This window comes from Nicotiana tomentosiformis, chromosome 12 (genome assembly GCF_000390325.3).
Source record: "Nicotiana tomentosiformis chromosome 12, ASM39032v3, whole genome shotgun sequence".
NCBI classification, from domain to species: Eukaryota; Viridiplantae; Streptophyta; class Magnoliopsida; order Solanales; family Solanaceae; genus Nicotiana; species Nicotiana tomentosiformis.
In genome coordinates this window covers 107,517,449-107,534,555 of record NC_090823.1, presented here as the reverse complement: position 1 = coordinate 107,534,555, position 17,107 = coordinate 107,517,449, and the positions used below count along the sequence as shown (strand labels likewise).

The 17,107-nt window shown below is 35.7% G+C and overlaps 1 protein-coding gene, 1 long non-coding RNA gene and 1 pseudogene across 2 annotated transcripts; 1 reads left to right on the top strand and 2 right to left on the bottom strand.

Moving 5' to 3' along the window:
• The first annotated feature begins 573 nt into the window (after positions 1-573).
• LOC138903581 (uncharacterized) lies at positions 574-14,801 on the top strand. Its single transcript, XR_011412873.1, has 2 exons — positions 574-1,083; positions 14,176-14,801. It is a non-coding gene; the product is annotated as an uncharacterized lncRNA (long non-coding RNA).
• Positions 3,092-5,182, bottom strand: LOC117275982 (zeatin O-glucosyltransferase-like; annotated as a pseudogene).
• LOC108944579 (zeatin O-glucosyltransferase-like) lies at positions 11,476-13,677 on the bottom strand. Its single transcript, XM_018769747.3, has one exon. It carries the CDS (start codon positions 13,267-13,269, stop codon positions 11,842-11,844), a length of 1,428 nt encoding a protein of 475 aa, XP_018625263.1. The 5' UTR covers positions 13,270-13,677; the 3' UTR covers positions 11,476-11,841.
• Positions 14,802-17,107: the final 2,306 nt, after the last annotated feature.

Below are 17,107 nucleotides of genomic sequence, written 5' to 3'. Positions count from 1 at the left end.
TTGTTATTTTAAATATAATATTTATTTTGATTGTTATTTAAATTTTGTTATATCGTATCGTTAAAGTCGTCGTTACGTAACGACGAAAAGTGTCACTATATATAACGACCGATTTGGTGTGGTTGCATCATTGACTTGTCTTTTTCTCTCATCCCTTTCATTATTATTAAATAATCCTACTTTATCCTTTGTACTACCTTTTTAATTGATGATTCTACCTCGTACTATACTTTTTCTTTGTAATATTGTAAGTTTATTCTTCATGTTGCTGGTGCATGATATTATGAAATGACGGCAAACGATACAATCTATCAAAATACTGTATTTATCAAATTATACAGTACAATATAATACAATATACTATAATACAATAAAATACAATACATTATGAAACGATACGTAACAACCATCCAAACAAGCTGTAAGTGTATTCCTACATGTGGGGTCCGGAAAGTGTATTGTATATGCAGCGCTTGTAGAGATATTGTTTTCAACAAACCTCAGGTAAAAGCTATTATATATTTGGATTTAAATTATATACACCGGCAATTTTATTATCCGTGTAACTTTTCACCTATTATAGCACTGCAAGTGTAGTGAATTTCCACAATTATGCATTTTAGCATGTTACTTTTTAGGTTACTAATTCCCTTTAACTATAGTTAGTTATGTTTAATTACCTTTTAAGTGATCGCTTACTGGAAACAAATTTTATCCTGCTTAGTCTGGTAATCGGAGCGCAATGATAATATAAAGGAATACTTCCTAAGTTTGAAAATCTGTTATGTCTCCTAAGAATTTTTCTCCCCAAACACTGAAACTCTTAAATGACGTGCGGAATGGTGTCACATTTTTACTTCCAATTGTCAGTCATTTGACAGGCCGTAAAAACGAGGAGCGCGATCACTGAGAATGATAAGCACTCAAGGTGCTTGTCAAAAAGTCTGAAAGAAAAAGCATAAGAAAGAGCACTTGTGCTCCTAATTGGAACATGAAGAATGCAGTAGATGGACACGGAAGAGAAAACGGAGCGGTGATAAGGCAACAGAGAAAGAAAAAATTGCAAGATCAATCACAGGCGAGGTACTCTGTTCTAGACCTAAATTTTAATCATGTTCAAAGTTACTTGTCAATGCATTAAAGAATAAACATGTTAGTTTAATTAAGTTCAATCCTGTACACAACATGTTTTTCGTATATGAGGAAAATGTGGTAGATATTTGAGCATATTGAGGCCAATAGGATTGAACACCAACTTTCTAACCCCATTTACCACTAAAATATATTTTTTCCTTATGTCAAGGGAATTCAACAATTTATATATAACCAACAAATTTGATTTTTATCCTATTTGCATATAGTATAATTATTCGACAAGAGATTCGATTGAACCCCCTTCCCTCTTACTAGCTCCGCCCTTGGATGTACTAGATGAATATGATTACTTGGCTAGTCGCATAGAAGACCCAGAAATCAACAAAAAGAAAATAGATGTGCCAAGATTTGAACTTGGACTTTTCAATAAGTAAGAAAAGAATATGAAGATGGTCCTCATAGAAATATGAAACGAGTAACCATTACTAGATATCGCAGAATTTGTTGTTTATTTTGGTTCTGCAAAGTCAACGTTAAGAAGATCTGAGAGATGCCTCATTTCTCACAAATTTGATTCACAGGGGTATTGGCCTAGTCCCTCGCTATGTTTTTGTAGTTTGTTGTTCTGTTAATGAACTTTTTAAATTTAAACAAAAATACAGTAAATTATGAGTTCAGTGATTACTAATATTATGCATTTATTAGTCCTCACTTCACCCTCCACCAGAGAGAGAGAGAGAGAGAGAGAGAGAGAGAGAGAGAGAGAGAGAGAGAGAGAGAGACAGAGAAAAGAGAGGGATGGTTATTGAAATTATAAACTACGATTTTAATAGAACATAGATTAAAAGAAGAAAGGAAAAATTTAAGAAAAATAAGCCAATGTCCTTAAATATGATTCAGTTACCAAAATTTTCAGTGATGACTTCATCAAAGTCATTTTGATCGATGAATCGGAGTAAGTTGAGCGTGCAATTTTCCGATATGTTTTGCAAATATAACGCTTTGCGCATTTGGTAAATGGTGTGCTTTTAAAGAGGCTTCAAATATTTGGTTTGGGTTTTAAAGAGGCTTGAACCAAATACGTAACTGGCGTAATTCCTTGAACTTTCAGCCTTTTGGTGTAAGACAATCACTTTATCAAAGAGATAGCTTTCACTGCCTTCCTTTGGTACCTGAAGTGATATCATTTGTCTTCATGTACACCCCGAAAAGGAAAAGATTTTGGTGTCCATCATGTTTGGCAGTAGTCTTGAATATGACAGATCTTTGAAAGATTGCTTCATGTGAGTTGTACTTAGTGATACATGCTGAAAATTTGTCTTAGATCATACCATATCATTACCTCTTGCTAGAACTTTTTGAAAATTTTCCAGAATTTTGAAAATCTGAAGTCTAGCTTAGCTGATAATGAAAAAAGATTTGAGATACAAAAAAAGGTAAAAATATATATTGCCCATAATGGCATAGTGTTCGTGTCGACAGTTTCAAATATTGACTAATAGATAGGGAGAACAAACATAATGAAGTTAATTCAGAAGAAGAAAAAGGTTAATTTCACATGTATGGTCATCAAAATAAATCTTTATTTCTGGAAAGCTACAACACTATTTTCTTTAGCAAAAAGTACCTCAACTGTCTCTATAATTTGCATAAAATGAAAAATCATTGGAAGATAAAAAGATTGGCACGAGAATGTTTGTAGAAATCCAAATAAGCTCTGCCACATCATCAACTCAGAAATTCTTTTCCACATCATAGCACATGTGGAAGAGTGTACAAACACAAACCAATAGAACATAATTAACCCTTTTCCTCCCTTTTGAGAAATCAGCATCCATGCATATCGAGAAATGGTTTTAGTAGGATTCCGCATGGCATGGCATGTTGTGAGGTGGAAATTTAATTATGTGCCATTGGTGACTTGACAAGTATTGCTTATCTGGCATCTGAGTTGTTGATATTCTGATGATATTTTTCATTTTGTGCAAAATATATCGATAGTTTAGCTACTTTTTGTTACAAAAAATTTAGTGTTATGACCATCGAGCTATTAATGCTTAGTTCTATGACCATGTGAAATTCATCCAAAGATTGAAAACTTATCGATTAATGTGAGCTATAACAGAATCCATCTCCACACGGTTAACTCCCCCATCTAGCACTGATTGCTTGACGGCATCACTTTGTTCTGTTGCTCTTTTCCTCATCTCATCTCCCTCAAGTGAATCCATCAAAGTTCTCACCGCATTTTCAACTATTTCTGATGTAACTAATTCATCTCAACAATGCCTCACAGTTAGGCCAATTTTCAGAAACTTAGTTACCAGCTGAGAATTCCTTGGCTGGTCTGAATGCATTGTCCAGGCTGCTATAGGAAACTCCCATGGAAATACTTCCCATGCACGAATTCCATATATCCGCAGTGACTCATAAAACCACCTGCGGAAGGATGTCCCTGAATTTCCAACTGAGGTACCCAATCTCTTATAATAATTCCTCTTCCTTTTATTCTTTCTTCATAACCTTCAGGCGGCTAAGCTCTTCTGTCTTCACCTGCAAAAATATCACCTTTGTCAGCATCTCTGAGAACCCAAATGAAATTCTGCATGCTTTTCTCTAACCCAATGGCGAGTTGTTCGATTTCTTCATTCGGCAACGAATAGATGATCCAAAAGATACATATATCACTGAGTCTGGTTCTTGTTTGTCAAGCCAATCCAAGGTTTGGTGATGTTTATTTAAGTCTTTCTTCTGCTCAGTCAGCAAAAATGGGTTCAATGGACCAATAATAGCCCGTAGGTTTAAGCCATCAATTTCTTTGGCTACTAAATCAAGGTATAAACCTTCCATTACTCTGGATTTAATTGTAAAGTTCTCCAGAGCTAACTTTCCCCATAAGGGATTCCTGTTTCCTCCACAATTCCGATAACTCTGGAGTACCGCAGTTTTCAGAGTGATGGAATGTCCTCGTATAGTTCAGTTCCTGCTAGCAAAGGCTTTCCTTTGGCCTCTCAGAAAGTGGAGAACATATGAAAAGCTGAGATAGTATTAAAACAATAGCACTCAGCATTTGGGATTGCTGGCACACCCTCTACTACCCAAGTCATCATAGAAGTAGAACCATGCATAATAACAATCACTCAACCCTTCGGGGTTGCCCAGTTGGTTTGGAGGGTGGTCATCCATATGGATGACCTGGGATCGAATCCCCCCTCAATGCCTTTTGGGTTGAGCCTGTCGCACAGGGCTTGCCTAGTGTGGTTTACATCCCTTGTGTGGTTTGCAGGCTATTACACAGGGGGAGGTTTACCCACCCGAAGGGCAGAGGTTGTAGCGACTGCGGGTTTCCCCTCTTACCCAAAAAAAAAAAAAACAATCACTCATAATGGTTCGGGGAGATGGATTGTTGCATAAAATGAAGGGATTAATTGGTTACGAAATTTATTAGAAGCATTAGGATTTGGAGGGCTAGTTTCGAAAGATGGTATAGGGAATTCATGAAATTGTAGGTTTTTTGCTGTGAGAGGATCAAAACCATGGACACGAAACTTAGGCTGGCGAATATGACTGGTCGTACTCGTTCAAACATAGTGTACTGGGATATTACATGAGGAAATATGCCTAGAGAGGTGGAGAAACTGGTTGAGATGGCCACGTGCTGAAAGTGATACCATAATCACAACCACTTGTGCATCTTGAACACTTTTTTGGCCATGGATTTTTGCGGGGTAGTTTTATTTTAAAATTTAGAACTCAAACACTTCAAATCCTAGCTCCATGAATCCGACCACAACAAATGGTTAATGGTGCATGCACAACATGTACTGTAGCTAAAAAAGATTATTAAAAAGCTTAACATCTCTTATCTGACAAGTACTGCAAAGTATACTACTACTACTTTTACTTAAAGCAGTCACAATCACTTTCCTTTGTTCTTTTCTCAGTAAAATCAAAAAGTGGTTGAGTTTTACATCCTCTTCGTCATCATTGTAAAAAAACAAAAACTATATTTTTTACAGGTGTAAGTTACACATTGACTAGCTTGTGCATCGAAGCAGTATTATTACTCCATTATTTTTATCGTACTTAGTACCATTATCTTTAGAAAATTATATCCTAGGAAAAAAATACTAAGTATTATTTTATGGGAGCAAATTCTAGTCCACGAGCAGACATAAAAAAACTGCATATTCAGAGTATTGTTTGCATGTTCTTGCTCCATTATTTGATAAGACATCTTGCTTTTTGATCTTTGTAACACTAACTTAGTTTTACCGAATTATGTCAAGATATATAACAAGTGATAATGCTCTAATTTACCACAAAAAGGAACATAAAGCATTGGAACGGTATATTGTATAGCTCGTCCTTTTCCTCTTAATGTTTCCTCCGCAGTACTTACAATCTTTTTTTCAACGACATGAATTTGATTGAAGATAACGATTGGTGAGAGGAGATCCACAAAATCTCTTTACTAATCACAAACCACTGGGTATCATTATTGAAAAATCGCTGTACTGATTCTTCCATTTCTTTGGCTCTCTGTCTCTTCCTTTCTCCTTTGTTTCGGTTGTTTTTTATTAACTCAACCAATATAATTCTGAGTTATAAACCACTTAAGTGGTGGAAGTTATGTTGTAGCTTGATTTTACTCACCTGTAAGTATATTCTGAGACACGTGTTTATCCCTTAAACTGTTGCTAGTGGATGTATATATATACATATGGAATGGCGTAGATAAATATTTTTCTGGCTAAGTTTTTGTTTCTACGTGGGAATATCACTTGCTTCTATGATTATTCAGCCTTTAAACACGAATTTGATTATATTTTTTTCGGTTTAACCATCTGGTACCTACTGGCCAGACTGATCCACATTTGCGCTGCTTAGGTCTATTGAAGGAGGTACCACTATTTCTCCATTTTCAGGGATCACAAGCGAGACCTCTCATTAATGATGGAGAGATCACATACATTCCACCTCATTCCTTATTTTAAATCAATAAACTTCACCATGAAATCCCCAGCATGTATATTTCCCAATTCCACAGATTGACCCATCTCGAGCTCTAGTTGCTTCTCTATGTTGCCGGCCAGTTTGCTTCTTCATTGCTCCAGTCGCAACAGAGCAAATTTCTAATTCAAATCAAGAGTCTCATGAAAGTTTATTCATGGTTTAAAAGAAAAACTACAGAGAGTACTTGAGCTCTTCCTTATTTGTCTATTTGCAAAATCTGTTAAGTATACTTAAAAAGATTGTCTATACCTACCAACATGAGAAGTCTAGTGGAATATCAAATACAAGGTTACAGAATCAAAGATAAGCTCCAAAAGTCCTGGAAGAACATACTATACCATCCAGGTACTAGCAAAAAGTTCTTGAAAGAATTCACAGACAACTGTTGCGGAAGCCGAATATATAGAGAGCGATTAAATCACAATTACTATATTTAAAGGTAGCTAATAAATAGTAAATGAGACAATAATAAAAGGAACACCAGATATTAACGAGGTTCGGAAAAATTTGATTTTTGCCTAGTCCTCGGACACAATCAACTCAAACTTTATTTCACTCCAAAAAATACAAGTGAAATACTACAAGAGAAAAAGAAGATTCAAATGTCTTAGGAGATAAGAAGGCAAGTGAGAGATGATTTCAAATGAACAAAACCCTTGCTATTTATAGAAGGGAAATGACCTTAATAATGTCATGCATGACATCATATTAAGTGTGAACATGCAATGTAAATGCATGAAAAATGCATCTACCAATTTCTTCCTAAAAAGAGATTTCAAATGTTTACAATAGTTCACATTAATCTTGTCAAATTCAACAAATCTCCACCTTGGCAAGATTTCCCTTTTTCAATTTTCTCTTACTGATAAATTTTGATTGTCTTCAACTTCAATCTTCAAAGTTCAACAATGTTGATCAAGTTCAAACAATGTTGAAACTTGATCGCAGTCACTACTTTTGTTAGTATATCGGCAGGGTTGTCTGTAGTCCAAATTTTGTGCACCATGACTCCACCTTCTTCTATAATATCTCGTACAAAGTGATATCGGACATCAATGTGCTTCGTCCTTGCATGATAAACTTGGTTCTTTGCTAATTTGATAGCACTCTGACTATCACAAAACAGTGTGATGCTTTCTTGACCAATACCATGATCTCTAAGCAACCCTTGAAGCCAAATTGCCTCCTTTACAGCCTCCGTAATTGCCATGTACTCTGCCTCAGTAGTAGACAAAGCAACCGTCGACTGCAAAGTAGACTTCCAACTAACTGGTACATTTGCAAAAGTGAAAACATAACCAGTAGTTGATCTACGCTTGTCCAAATCACCCGCATAATCCGAGTCACAATATCCAACCAGATACTAACTATCTTCCTGCACAAAAATCAATCCAACATCTACAGTATTACAAATGTACCGTAGAATCCATTTCACAGCTTGCCAATGCTCCTTTCCTGGATTATGCATATACCTGCTTACAACTCCGATAGCATGTGAAATATCAGGTCTTGTGCAAACTATTGCATACATCAAGCTACCAACGGCATTCGCATATGGCACTCTTGACATATACTCTCGTTCAGCTTCATTCTTCGGTGACATAGAAGCACTAAGCTTAAAGTGAGGAGCAAGAGGAGTGCTAACCAACTTCGTGTTCTCATTCATGCCAAATCGATTTATTACTCTCTTCAAGTATTCTTTCTGAGATAGATAGAGTTTCTTTGAATATCTATCTCTTTTTATCTCCATTCCAAGAATTTTCTTCGCCTCACCTAAATCCTTCATCTTAAACTCCTTTTTTAGTTGAATCTTCAACTTCGCAATTTCCTCTTGACTTTTGGAAGCTATCAACATATCATCAACATATAGGAGAAGATATATGAAGGATCCATCTTCAAGCTTGCGCAAATACACACAATGATCGCATTTGCTTCTTCTGTACTTCTACCGCAACATAAACTTGTCGAATCGTTTGTACCATTGTCTAGAAGATTGTTTCAATCCGTACAACGATTTTTCAAGTTTGCACACCATATTTTTCTTTTCAGCAACTTCGAATCCTTCTGGCCGAGTCATATAGATTTCCTCTTCCAAGTCTCCATGTAAAAATGCAGCTTTTACATCTAACTGAACTAGTTCCAAATTGAATTGTGCTACCAAAGCCAACAAAACTCTAATGGAGGAGTGTTTCACGACTAGAGAAAACACCCCATTTTAATCAATTCCCTCCTTTTGAGCGTACCCTTTGGCCACCAATCTTCCTTTGTAGCGAACATCTTCTTGGTTAGGAAATCCTTCTTTCTTTGCAAATACCTATTTGCACCCAATTGCTTTCTTGCCCTTCGGGAGATTGGCCAATTTCCATGTGCAATTCTAATGAAGGGACTGCATTTCTTCATTCATGGCAATCCTCCACTTATTTTCTTCTGAACTTTGGACTGCTTATTTATAAGTGGTAGGAACACCATCAGCTACAATTGAGGCTGCACAAGCCACCGCCTCTATGAGACGAACAGGTTTCTTTATTGTTCTTTTTGGCTTGCTGGTTGCTATTGATTCAAGTTGTTGTTGGGGTTCCTAAATTGGAATCTCCCATTCCACTGACTCTTCTTACAAGGGAAAATCTTCTATCGTTTCCTCGTTTTCTCCCTGTGTTGGGAAAATTAATTTTCCCTCAACTCCACCTGCTTTGAAGCACCATCAGTTTGTTTGACATCTTCAACTGTCACCTTATCTGTTATGGCAGATTCATCAAAGGTAACATCTCTACTGAATATAATTTTTCTTGTATCTGGACACCATAATCGATATCCTTTGACTCCAAAAGTAATCCCCATAAATATAGCTTTCTTTGCTCTCGGATCCAATTTTGACTCTTTCACATGATAGTATGCAATTGAGCCAAACACGTGAAAAAGTTATAATCTTCAGCGGGTTTTACATACCATTTTTCAAATGGTGTCTTGCCACCAATAGCGGTAGATGGTAGACGATTAATGAGGTGGCATGCATATGTTATTGCCTCAACCCAAAATTCTTTGCCCAAGCCAGCATTGGACAACATACACTGAACCTTCTCCAGCAAAGTACGGTTCATACGTTCTGCCACTCCATTCTGTTGTGGTGTATTTCTGACGGTGAAATATCTCAAAACGCCATCATCTTCACAAATCTTATTGTAAAGATCATTTTTGTATTTTTCACCGTTATCTGTGCAGAGACACTTTATCTTTCTGCCTGTTTGAGTCTCTATCATCGCCTTCCATTTGAGAAAAATTCCCAGTACCTCATCTTTGGTTTTCATAGTATACACCCACACTCTTCGGGAAAAATCATTAATAAATGTTACAAAATAGTGTCTCCCACCTAATGAAGGTGTTTTGGAAGCACCCCAAACATCATAGTGAACATAATCCAAAATACCTTTAGTATTATGGATTGTTGTTCCAAATTTAACCCTTGTCTGTTTTCCCTTGACACAATGCTCACAAAACTCCAAATTGCAAGTCTTTACTCATTTTAACAATCCTTGATCTAATAAAATTTTCAAGGATTTTTCTCGAGCATGTCCCAAGCGCATGTGTCATAGCTTGGTTGTTTCTGCCTCCTTGTCATCACTGGATGTCACTGTTGTTGTCCCAATAACTGTACTACCGTGATAGTGGTACATGTTATTATTTAGCCGAATTTCCTTCATTACCACTAGTGCACCGGAGCATATTCTCATTATCCCAATTTCTGCAACGACTTTGAGCCCCTTTGACTCTAGGGCTCTTACAGAAATGAGATTTTTCTTCAATTCTGGTACGTATCGAACATCTGTTAATGTTCTGATCAATCCATCATGGTTCCTTAATCGTATTGAACCAATACCATATGCGGTAAAAGGATTGTTATTCGCGGTGTGAATAACTCCACATTCTCCTTCTTGAAAATCAATAAACCAGTCCCTGCTAGGACACATATGATAGCTACAAGCTAAATCCATCAGCCATATGTTAGATGGTTTGAATGGCTCAGTTGTAACTAGTGAGAAATCAGAGTCGTCACAATCAGCTACATTTGAATCCATGACAGCCTTCCCATTGTTAGGTTTGGCCTTGTTTTTCAACTTTGGACAGTCTTTCTTCCAGTGTCCTTTTTCTCGGCAAAAGGCGCATTCATCTTTGCTAGGTCTGGATCTTGACTTGGATCTTCCTTTCTTCGTTCTCATATGATTTTGAGAACGACCTCTCACAACCAGTGCTTTTCCTTCTCCACTTTTTTGCTTTTCTCTCTTTCTTTGTTCATAGCTGTATAAGGCAGAACAAACTTCTTTGAGAGACACATCATCATTCCCATGAAGTAGAGTTGTTTCAAGGTGCTCATACTCATCGGGAAGTGAACTTAATAATATTAAGGCCATATCTCCATCACTAAAGGTCACGTCCATATTCTGAAAATATGTCGCCAACTTATTAAAGTTGGTGATGTGATCATTCATTGTAGTACCAGGAACATATGTGAAGCGCAAGTCTTTTTTTCGTGTAAAGTTTATTTTGACTGTTTTTCTTCAAGAATTTATCTTCCAATGCATTCCACAATTTACTTGCAGAAGTTTCTTTTTTGTATGGATACTTTTGTTCTCTTGCGAGGTAAGATCGAATGGTACCACAAGCAACGCGGTTGATAATCTTCCAATCTCCTTCGCCGATATTGTCTGGTTTATTTTCTTCTATGGTAATATGTAGCCCTTGTTGAAAAACGACATCAAGAACCTCAGCTTGCCACATCCCGAAATGTCCTGACCCGTCAAATATTTCAACTGCAAATTTCGTATTTGACATAATTCTTGTCATAAGCGAAGATGCCAATGACGTATTACTGACACCCGATGTGGACTCTTCATTTTTATTATCTCCCATTTTGCTATAGATACTATTTATTTGCTGACAGTACAGAACACCAAAGTAATTCTTTTATGATGTGAAAGTTCAGACTATGCTGCAACCACAGAGCATACTAAGATAGAACCTTGGCTCGGATACCAATTATTGCGGAAGCCGAATATATAGAGAGCGATTAAATCACAACTACTATATCTAAAGGTAGCTAATAAATAGTAAATGAGACAATAATAAAAGGAACACCAGAAATTAACGAGGTTCGGCAAAATTTGATTTTTGCCTAGTCTTCAGACACAATCAACTCAAACTTTATTTCACTTCAAAAAATACAAGTGAAATACTACAAGAGAAAAAGAAGATTCAAATGCCTTAGAAGATAAGAAGGCAAGTGGGAGATGATTTCAAATAAACAAAACTCTTGCTATTTATAGAAGGGGAATGACCTTAATAATGTCATGGATGACATCATATTAAGTGTGAACATGCAATGTAAATGCATGAAAAATGCATCTACCAATTTCTTCCTAAAAGGAGGCTTCAAATATTTACAATAGTTCACATTAATCTTGTCAAATTCAACAACAGCTTCCAATATTTTTGTATCTCTGGTCCAATAAACTAGTTGCTAGTAAAGGAGGACCTCCACTTCTATATTAGCAAATACAAAGAACACAAAGGAAATGTTCTTCTCCTTCAACATACATATCGTGGTGCGCATAGAGGGTGGACACTAAATCCACTCGGCTGGTGATAGCACATCGATACAGTCTCATAGGTTGTACCACTTATGCTAACTAGATGGCATGGTTCTACTTCTACCAATTTAATACAAAAGAAAAAAAGTTATCGAGTAATGTGAGCTATAAAAGAATCCATCTCCACACAGTTAACTCCCCCATCCATCACTGATTGCTTGACAGCATCACTTAGTTCTGATGCTCTCTTCCGCATCTCATTTCCCTCAGGTGAAGCCATCAAAGTTCTCACAGCAGTTTCAACTATTTCTGATGTAACCAATTCATCTCGACGTGTCCAATGCCTCACGGTTAGGCCAATTTTCAGAAACTTAGTTACTAGCTGAGAATTCCTTGGCTGGTCTGAATGCATTGGCCAGGCTGCTATAGGAACTCCCATGGAAATACTTTCCATGCACGAATTCCATCCGCAGTGACTCATAAAACCACCTGTGGAAGGATGTGCCAGAATTTCCAACTGAGGTGCCCAATCTCTAACAATAATTCCTCTTCCTTTTATTCTCTCTTCATATCCTTCAGGAAGCTGAGCTCTCCTTTCTTCACCTGCAAAAACATCTCCTTTGTCAGCATCTCTGATAACCCAAATGAACTTTTGCATGCTTTTCTCTAATCCAATGGCGAGTTCTTCGATTTCTTCATTAGAAAACGAAGTAGATGTTCCAAAAGATACATATATAACTGAGTCTGGTTCTTGTTTGTCAAGCCAATCCAAGGTTTGGTGACGCTTATCTGAGTCTTTCTTCTGCTCAGTTAGTAACAATGGATTGAATGGACCAATAGCCCATAGGTTTAAGTCATCCTTTTCTTTGGCTACTAAATCAAGGTATAAACCTTCTATTACTCTGGATGAATTGTAAAGTTCTCCAGAGCTGATTTTCCCCATAAGGGATTCTTGTTTCCTCCACAATTCCCATAATTTGGTAGTAGTGCCGCCGTTTTCGACTGATGGAATGTCTTCGAATACTTCAGTTCCTGCTAGCAAAGGCTTTCCTTTGATTTCCCAGATCAATGAAAACGTATGAAAAGCTGAGATACTATTAAACTGGTAGCACTCAGCATTCGGAATTGCTGGCACATCCTCTACTACCCAAGTCATCATAGAATCATAAATAACAATCACTCTCCGATGGTTTGCATCCAAGAGTTTGCGTGCAAGAGAGCACACTGGCTCCCGGAGATGGATTGCTGCATAAAATGAAGGGATTAATTGGTTAGGAAACTTATGAGAAGCATTAGGATTTGGAGGGGGATTTTCAAAAGGTGGTGTAGGGAATTCATGAAAATGTAGGTTTTTAGCTGTGAGAGGGTCAAAACCATGGACACGGAACTTAGCCTGGCGAATATGAGTGGTTGCTCCAACATAGTGTACAGGGATATTACACGAGGAGATAAGCCTAGAGAGGTGGAGAAGCTGGTTGAGATGACCTTGTGCTGAAAGTGGCACCATAATCACAGCCACTTGTGCATCTTGAAAACCATTTTGGTCATGGCTTTTTGTGTGGTAGTTCTCAGCCATTGGAAAGGTATAAAATTTTTCTAGTTTTAGGAGTATCTGCAGCTTCTGAAGTGTCTTGAATAATATGTAGGCGAAAACGTAGATGCTCTTATAAGGATTATGTCTAATGCATGAATCCAATGAATAGTACTTGCTGGCGGGCTGCTAAATTATATGCACATAGTTTCACTTCTCTTATTTGACAAGTTGATGCAAAGTCTACTACTTAATTAATACAGTCACAATCAGTTTCCTTTGTTTTGTTCACCTTAATAAAACCACCAGTAAGTGGTTATAAAAAAAAAAAGTATAACCTCAACTCTCTATGCTATGAATTTGTGTAGAAAAAAAGTGTTGTATGCTCACAATTCAAATATATTATATATGTTTAGCCAGCTTCTTAATTTTCTGTTTGAGAACTCTTGTGCTAAAGGAGACTGAAGAGTCAAAGATTGAATTGATTAAAAACTTTTTCCATATGTTGATAGGCAGGCTCTTCAGTATAGGTATCATAAAAAACACAGAATATATTATTTACAAGCCTGAGCATTAAAGCAGTATCATTATTATTTTGTGGTCCTCAGTACCACTATTTTAAGAATCTGCAATCAGAGGACAAAATAATATTCCATTATTTATGGGAGCAAAATATAGTCAAGGAGCAGACATATTAGACTGCATTTTCATAGTTTTGTGCATTTTGAACAGTTGCAGTAGCTTGCTCCATTATTTGATAAGATACATGTGCCTCGTCTAGTTGTTCTCGCCAATTATGTGTGTTTTTCTTTTTTTAATCTTTGAGACCCCAACTTGGTAATATAAAATTATCTCAAGTTAACACGAGATTAATGCTCTAACGTACTCATAAATGAAAAAGCGTAAAGCATTGGAGTGGGATATTGCTTAACTCGTCCTTTGCCTCTGCAGCACATATGATCTGTTTTGAACGACATGATTCGGCTGAATATAACGTTTGGTGCGAGGAGATCCACAAAATTTCTTTACTAATTGCAAACCAATGAATTGTTGGACGTGTTATGGTAGAAAAGCAAAAAATTGCAAGCCAAAGTTTTTCTTTTATATATAAATTGTTGCCGTCTAACTTTTCTTCTCTCGTTTTCTTTTCTTTCATTCTTACTTTTTCCCTTTGTATTTTTCTACTTTTTTGTCTTCTTTCTTTTCTTTCTTTTTCAATGAATAGGGTTTGTTCCCATATGGGTTTCATAATTGAAAAATCTACGATTTAGTAATTCTTCCTTCTTCTTTTTGGCTCTTTCTGCCTCTTCCTCTCTTTTGTTTTGGTTGTTTTGCATTCACTCAACTAATACTATTCTTTGAATTATAAACCGCTTAAGAATTGGTTGAAGATTATGTTAGTAATTAGCATGGCCCTGTAAGGATGACACACAAATCAAAAAGTAAAAGATTATGTTATAATTTGATTTTACTCGTATGTAAGTGAATATTCTCAGACACATGTTTGTCCCTTAAACTATTACTGGTGTATGTGTATATACATATGGAATGGCATATATTAATATTTTTCTGGCTAAGTCTTTCCTGCTATGTGGAAATATTGCTAGCTTCTGTCATTATTTAGCCTCAAATCAAAATTTGATTTCTTTTTTCTTGCTTTAACCATTCGGTATCTATTTACCCGATTAATTTAAATTCACGTCACATAGGACTCATTAGAGAAAAGTACTATCCACCAGAATTTTTTTTTTTACGTCCATCCCTTCTTTAATAGTGAATTTGATCATAGACTATAATGATTACTACATAGTCCATTTGAACCATATACTTTAACGATTACTAGTCTTTTGCTTTCATATGATATAGTATATGTCTTCCACTTGAGAAACAACGAATAATCCGCCGCCTATTAATTATTGCAGACACCATCTTTTATAAGTTTTGTCACATATTGAGTCAATAATGTTCTTAATTTTTGTCAGTTGTTTACGTTGGAATCTTCAATGATATACTGCCACTTATGCTGATGAAAGTATATAATATTGTGTGCGAAAAGAACCATTAATATGAAGAAAAGGGGCAAGTGACAGTGCACGAGGGCTATAACCAAAAGGAAAATAATGCACGGGTTTGCCTCTATGTAACTTAAAAGTTTTGTATTAGCTACATATAGTGATTAAAATAAGATAATGATGATTTGTGGGGAAATAAGGTGATTTGCTTGTATGCGTCTTATGTTTATGGTATTAGCAATAATATTGGACGAAACTATCTTCTTTTACATATGTCAAATATACTCCCCTCAAGAACAATGTAGAAGAGATTCAAGAAATATATGACCACTAAAACTGATTATACTTCCCAACAGGGGTGTTCAAACCGAACGGAAAATCGCACCAAATCGAAAAGTTAAACCAAACCGATTAAAAAATCTGATTAGGTTTGGTTTGATTTGGTTTGGTATTGAGTAAAAAAACCTGAATCAAACCGACATATAAATATAGAATTTTTATATAGAATTTTCTTTAAAAAATATCTAGAAATATTTGGGATCCTCTCATGAAATGTAATATTTAATAGAACTATAAAGTGCATCCATTTTTATTTACTTTAAATGTAAGTTGTAACATCTCTTTCTTATCAATTATTATTGAAATGCGTCAATCTCTTCTTTCATATTCATATGCGAAGATCTATTAAATTCTAATATCTTTTTTCGAATTTGAAATGATAGTTGGATAATTTTTAAATTAACTAAAACATATCATTATTTAGGTTTCATATTGATTTTGTGTTTAATTATTAAATTCGGTTAGCCTTGAATGCGTACATCAACAAAAAATTATTGTTAGATGACTAAGAAAATAACTTCATGAGTTACTAAAAAACTATCCCATAAGAATATCTTAATAGTTTATATGTTTGTCAGTTTTTTTAATTTTTACTAAACATATATTCACTTATCAAAACTTTAATAAAGTAGGATTGAAATAATATTCATGTAACAAAAAACACCCAAAAATCCCAAAAAAATCCGAAAAAACAAATAAAATCAAACCAATCCAAACCGATATAGGTGGCTTGGTTCGATTTTAATAAGAATCGAACTAACCCGGTCCATATACACCCCTACTTCCAAACACTAGTTAAATTGTGCGTAAACATGCATACACGTTCCATATTTCATGTCGCGAATTTGCTCAAATGCATAGATGACAATATGTTAGAGATAACATGTTCCATATTTAATGTCCCGAATTTGCGCTTGAAGTGGCAATATTTGAAAGAGGTTATAACAAATATGATAAATTGATTTTCTGCCTTCTTATGATTGAGGAAAAAATAGAGAGTTATGATTGAAAAATCACACATCACGACTAGATAGTTTCTATTTCATTCTTTGAAGTGAACTGGTAACTTTCTAATATATATGCTCTACACATCCATTCCCCTTAATTAAATGCGACGATATTTACTAAAATTCAAAAAGAGATCAGTGAGGGGTGGAAAAGAGATGGTGATTTGCATCTATACCCAGTTTTGGATCACAATTTAACTTATACCCACTTTGTAAAAATAAATTGCAAGCGTACTTACTTTTTGGGTAACTTCAGACATACGGGGCCTGAAGTAGCAAGAATTTATGTCATTTTTTGCCTGAAGTGTGACCTTATCAAAGTAAAACTTCAAATATTTTTGTCTGAAGTTTGGTCTGACTTGCAAAAGCAATCAAAAAAACTTCAGTTCGTAGTGCAAACTTCAGACAAAATCAGCTTGTTATATTTGAACTTCAAATAATTTTTACCGGCATGATAGTTGCAAACTTCAGACAAAATTTAACTTGGTAATGTCTGAAGTTTGGCCCTGCAGTCCTAAACTTCAG

Bases quoted from the DNA above. Each gene is read 5' to 3' on its own strand.
- LOC108944579 (XM_018769747.3), bottom strand. From the start codon at position 13,269: ATGGCTGAGAACTACCACACAAAAAGCCATGACCAAAATGGTTTTCAA.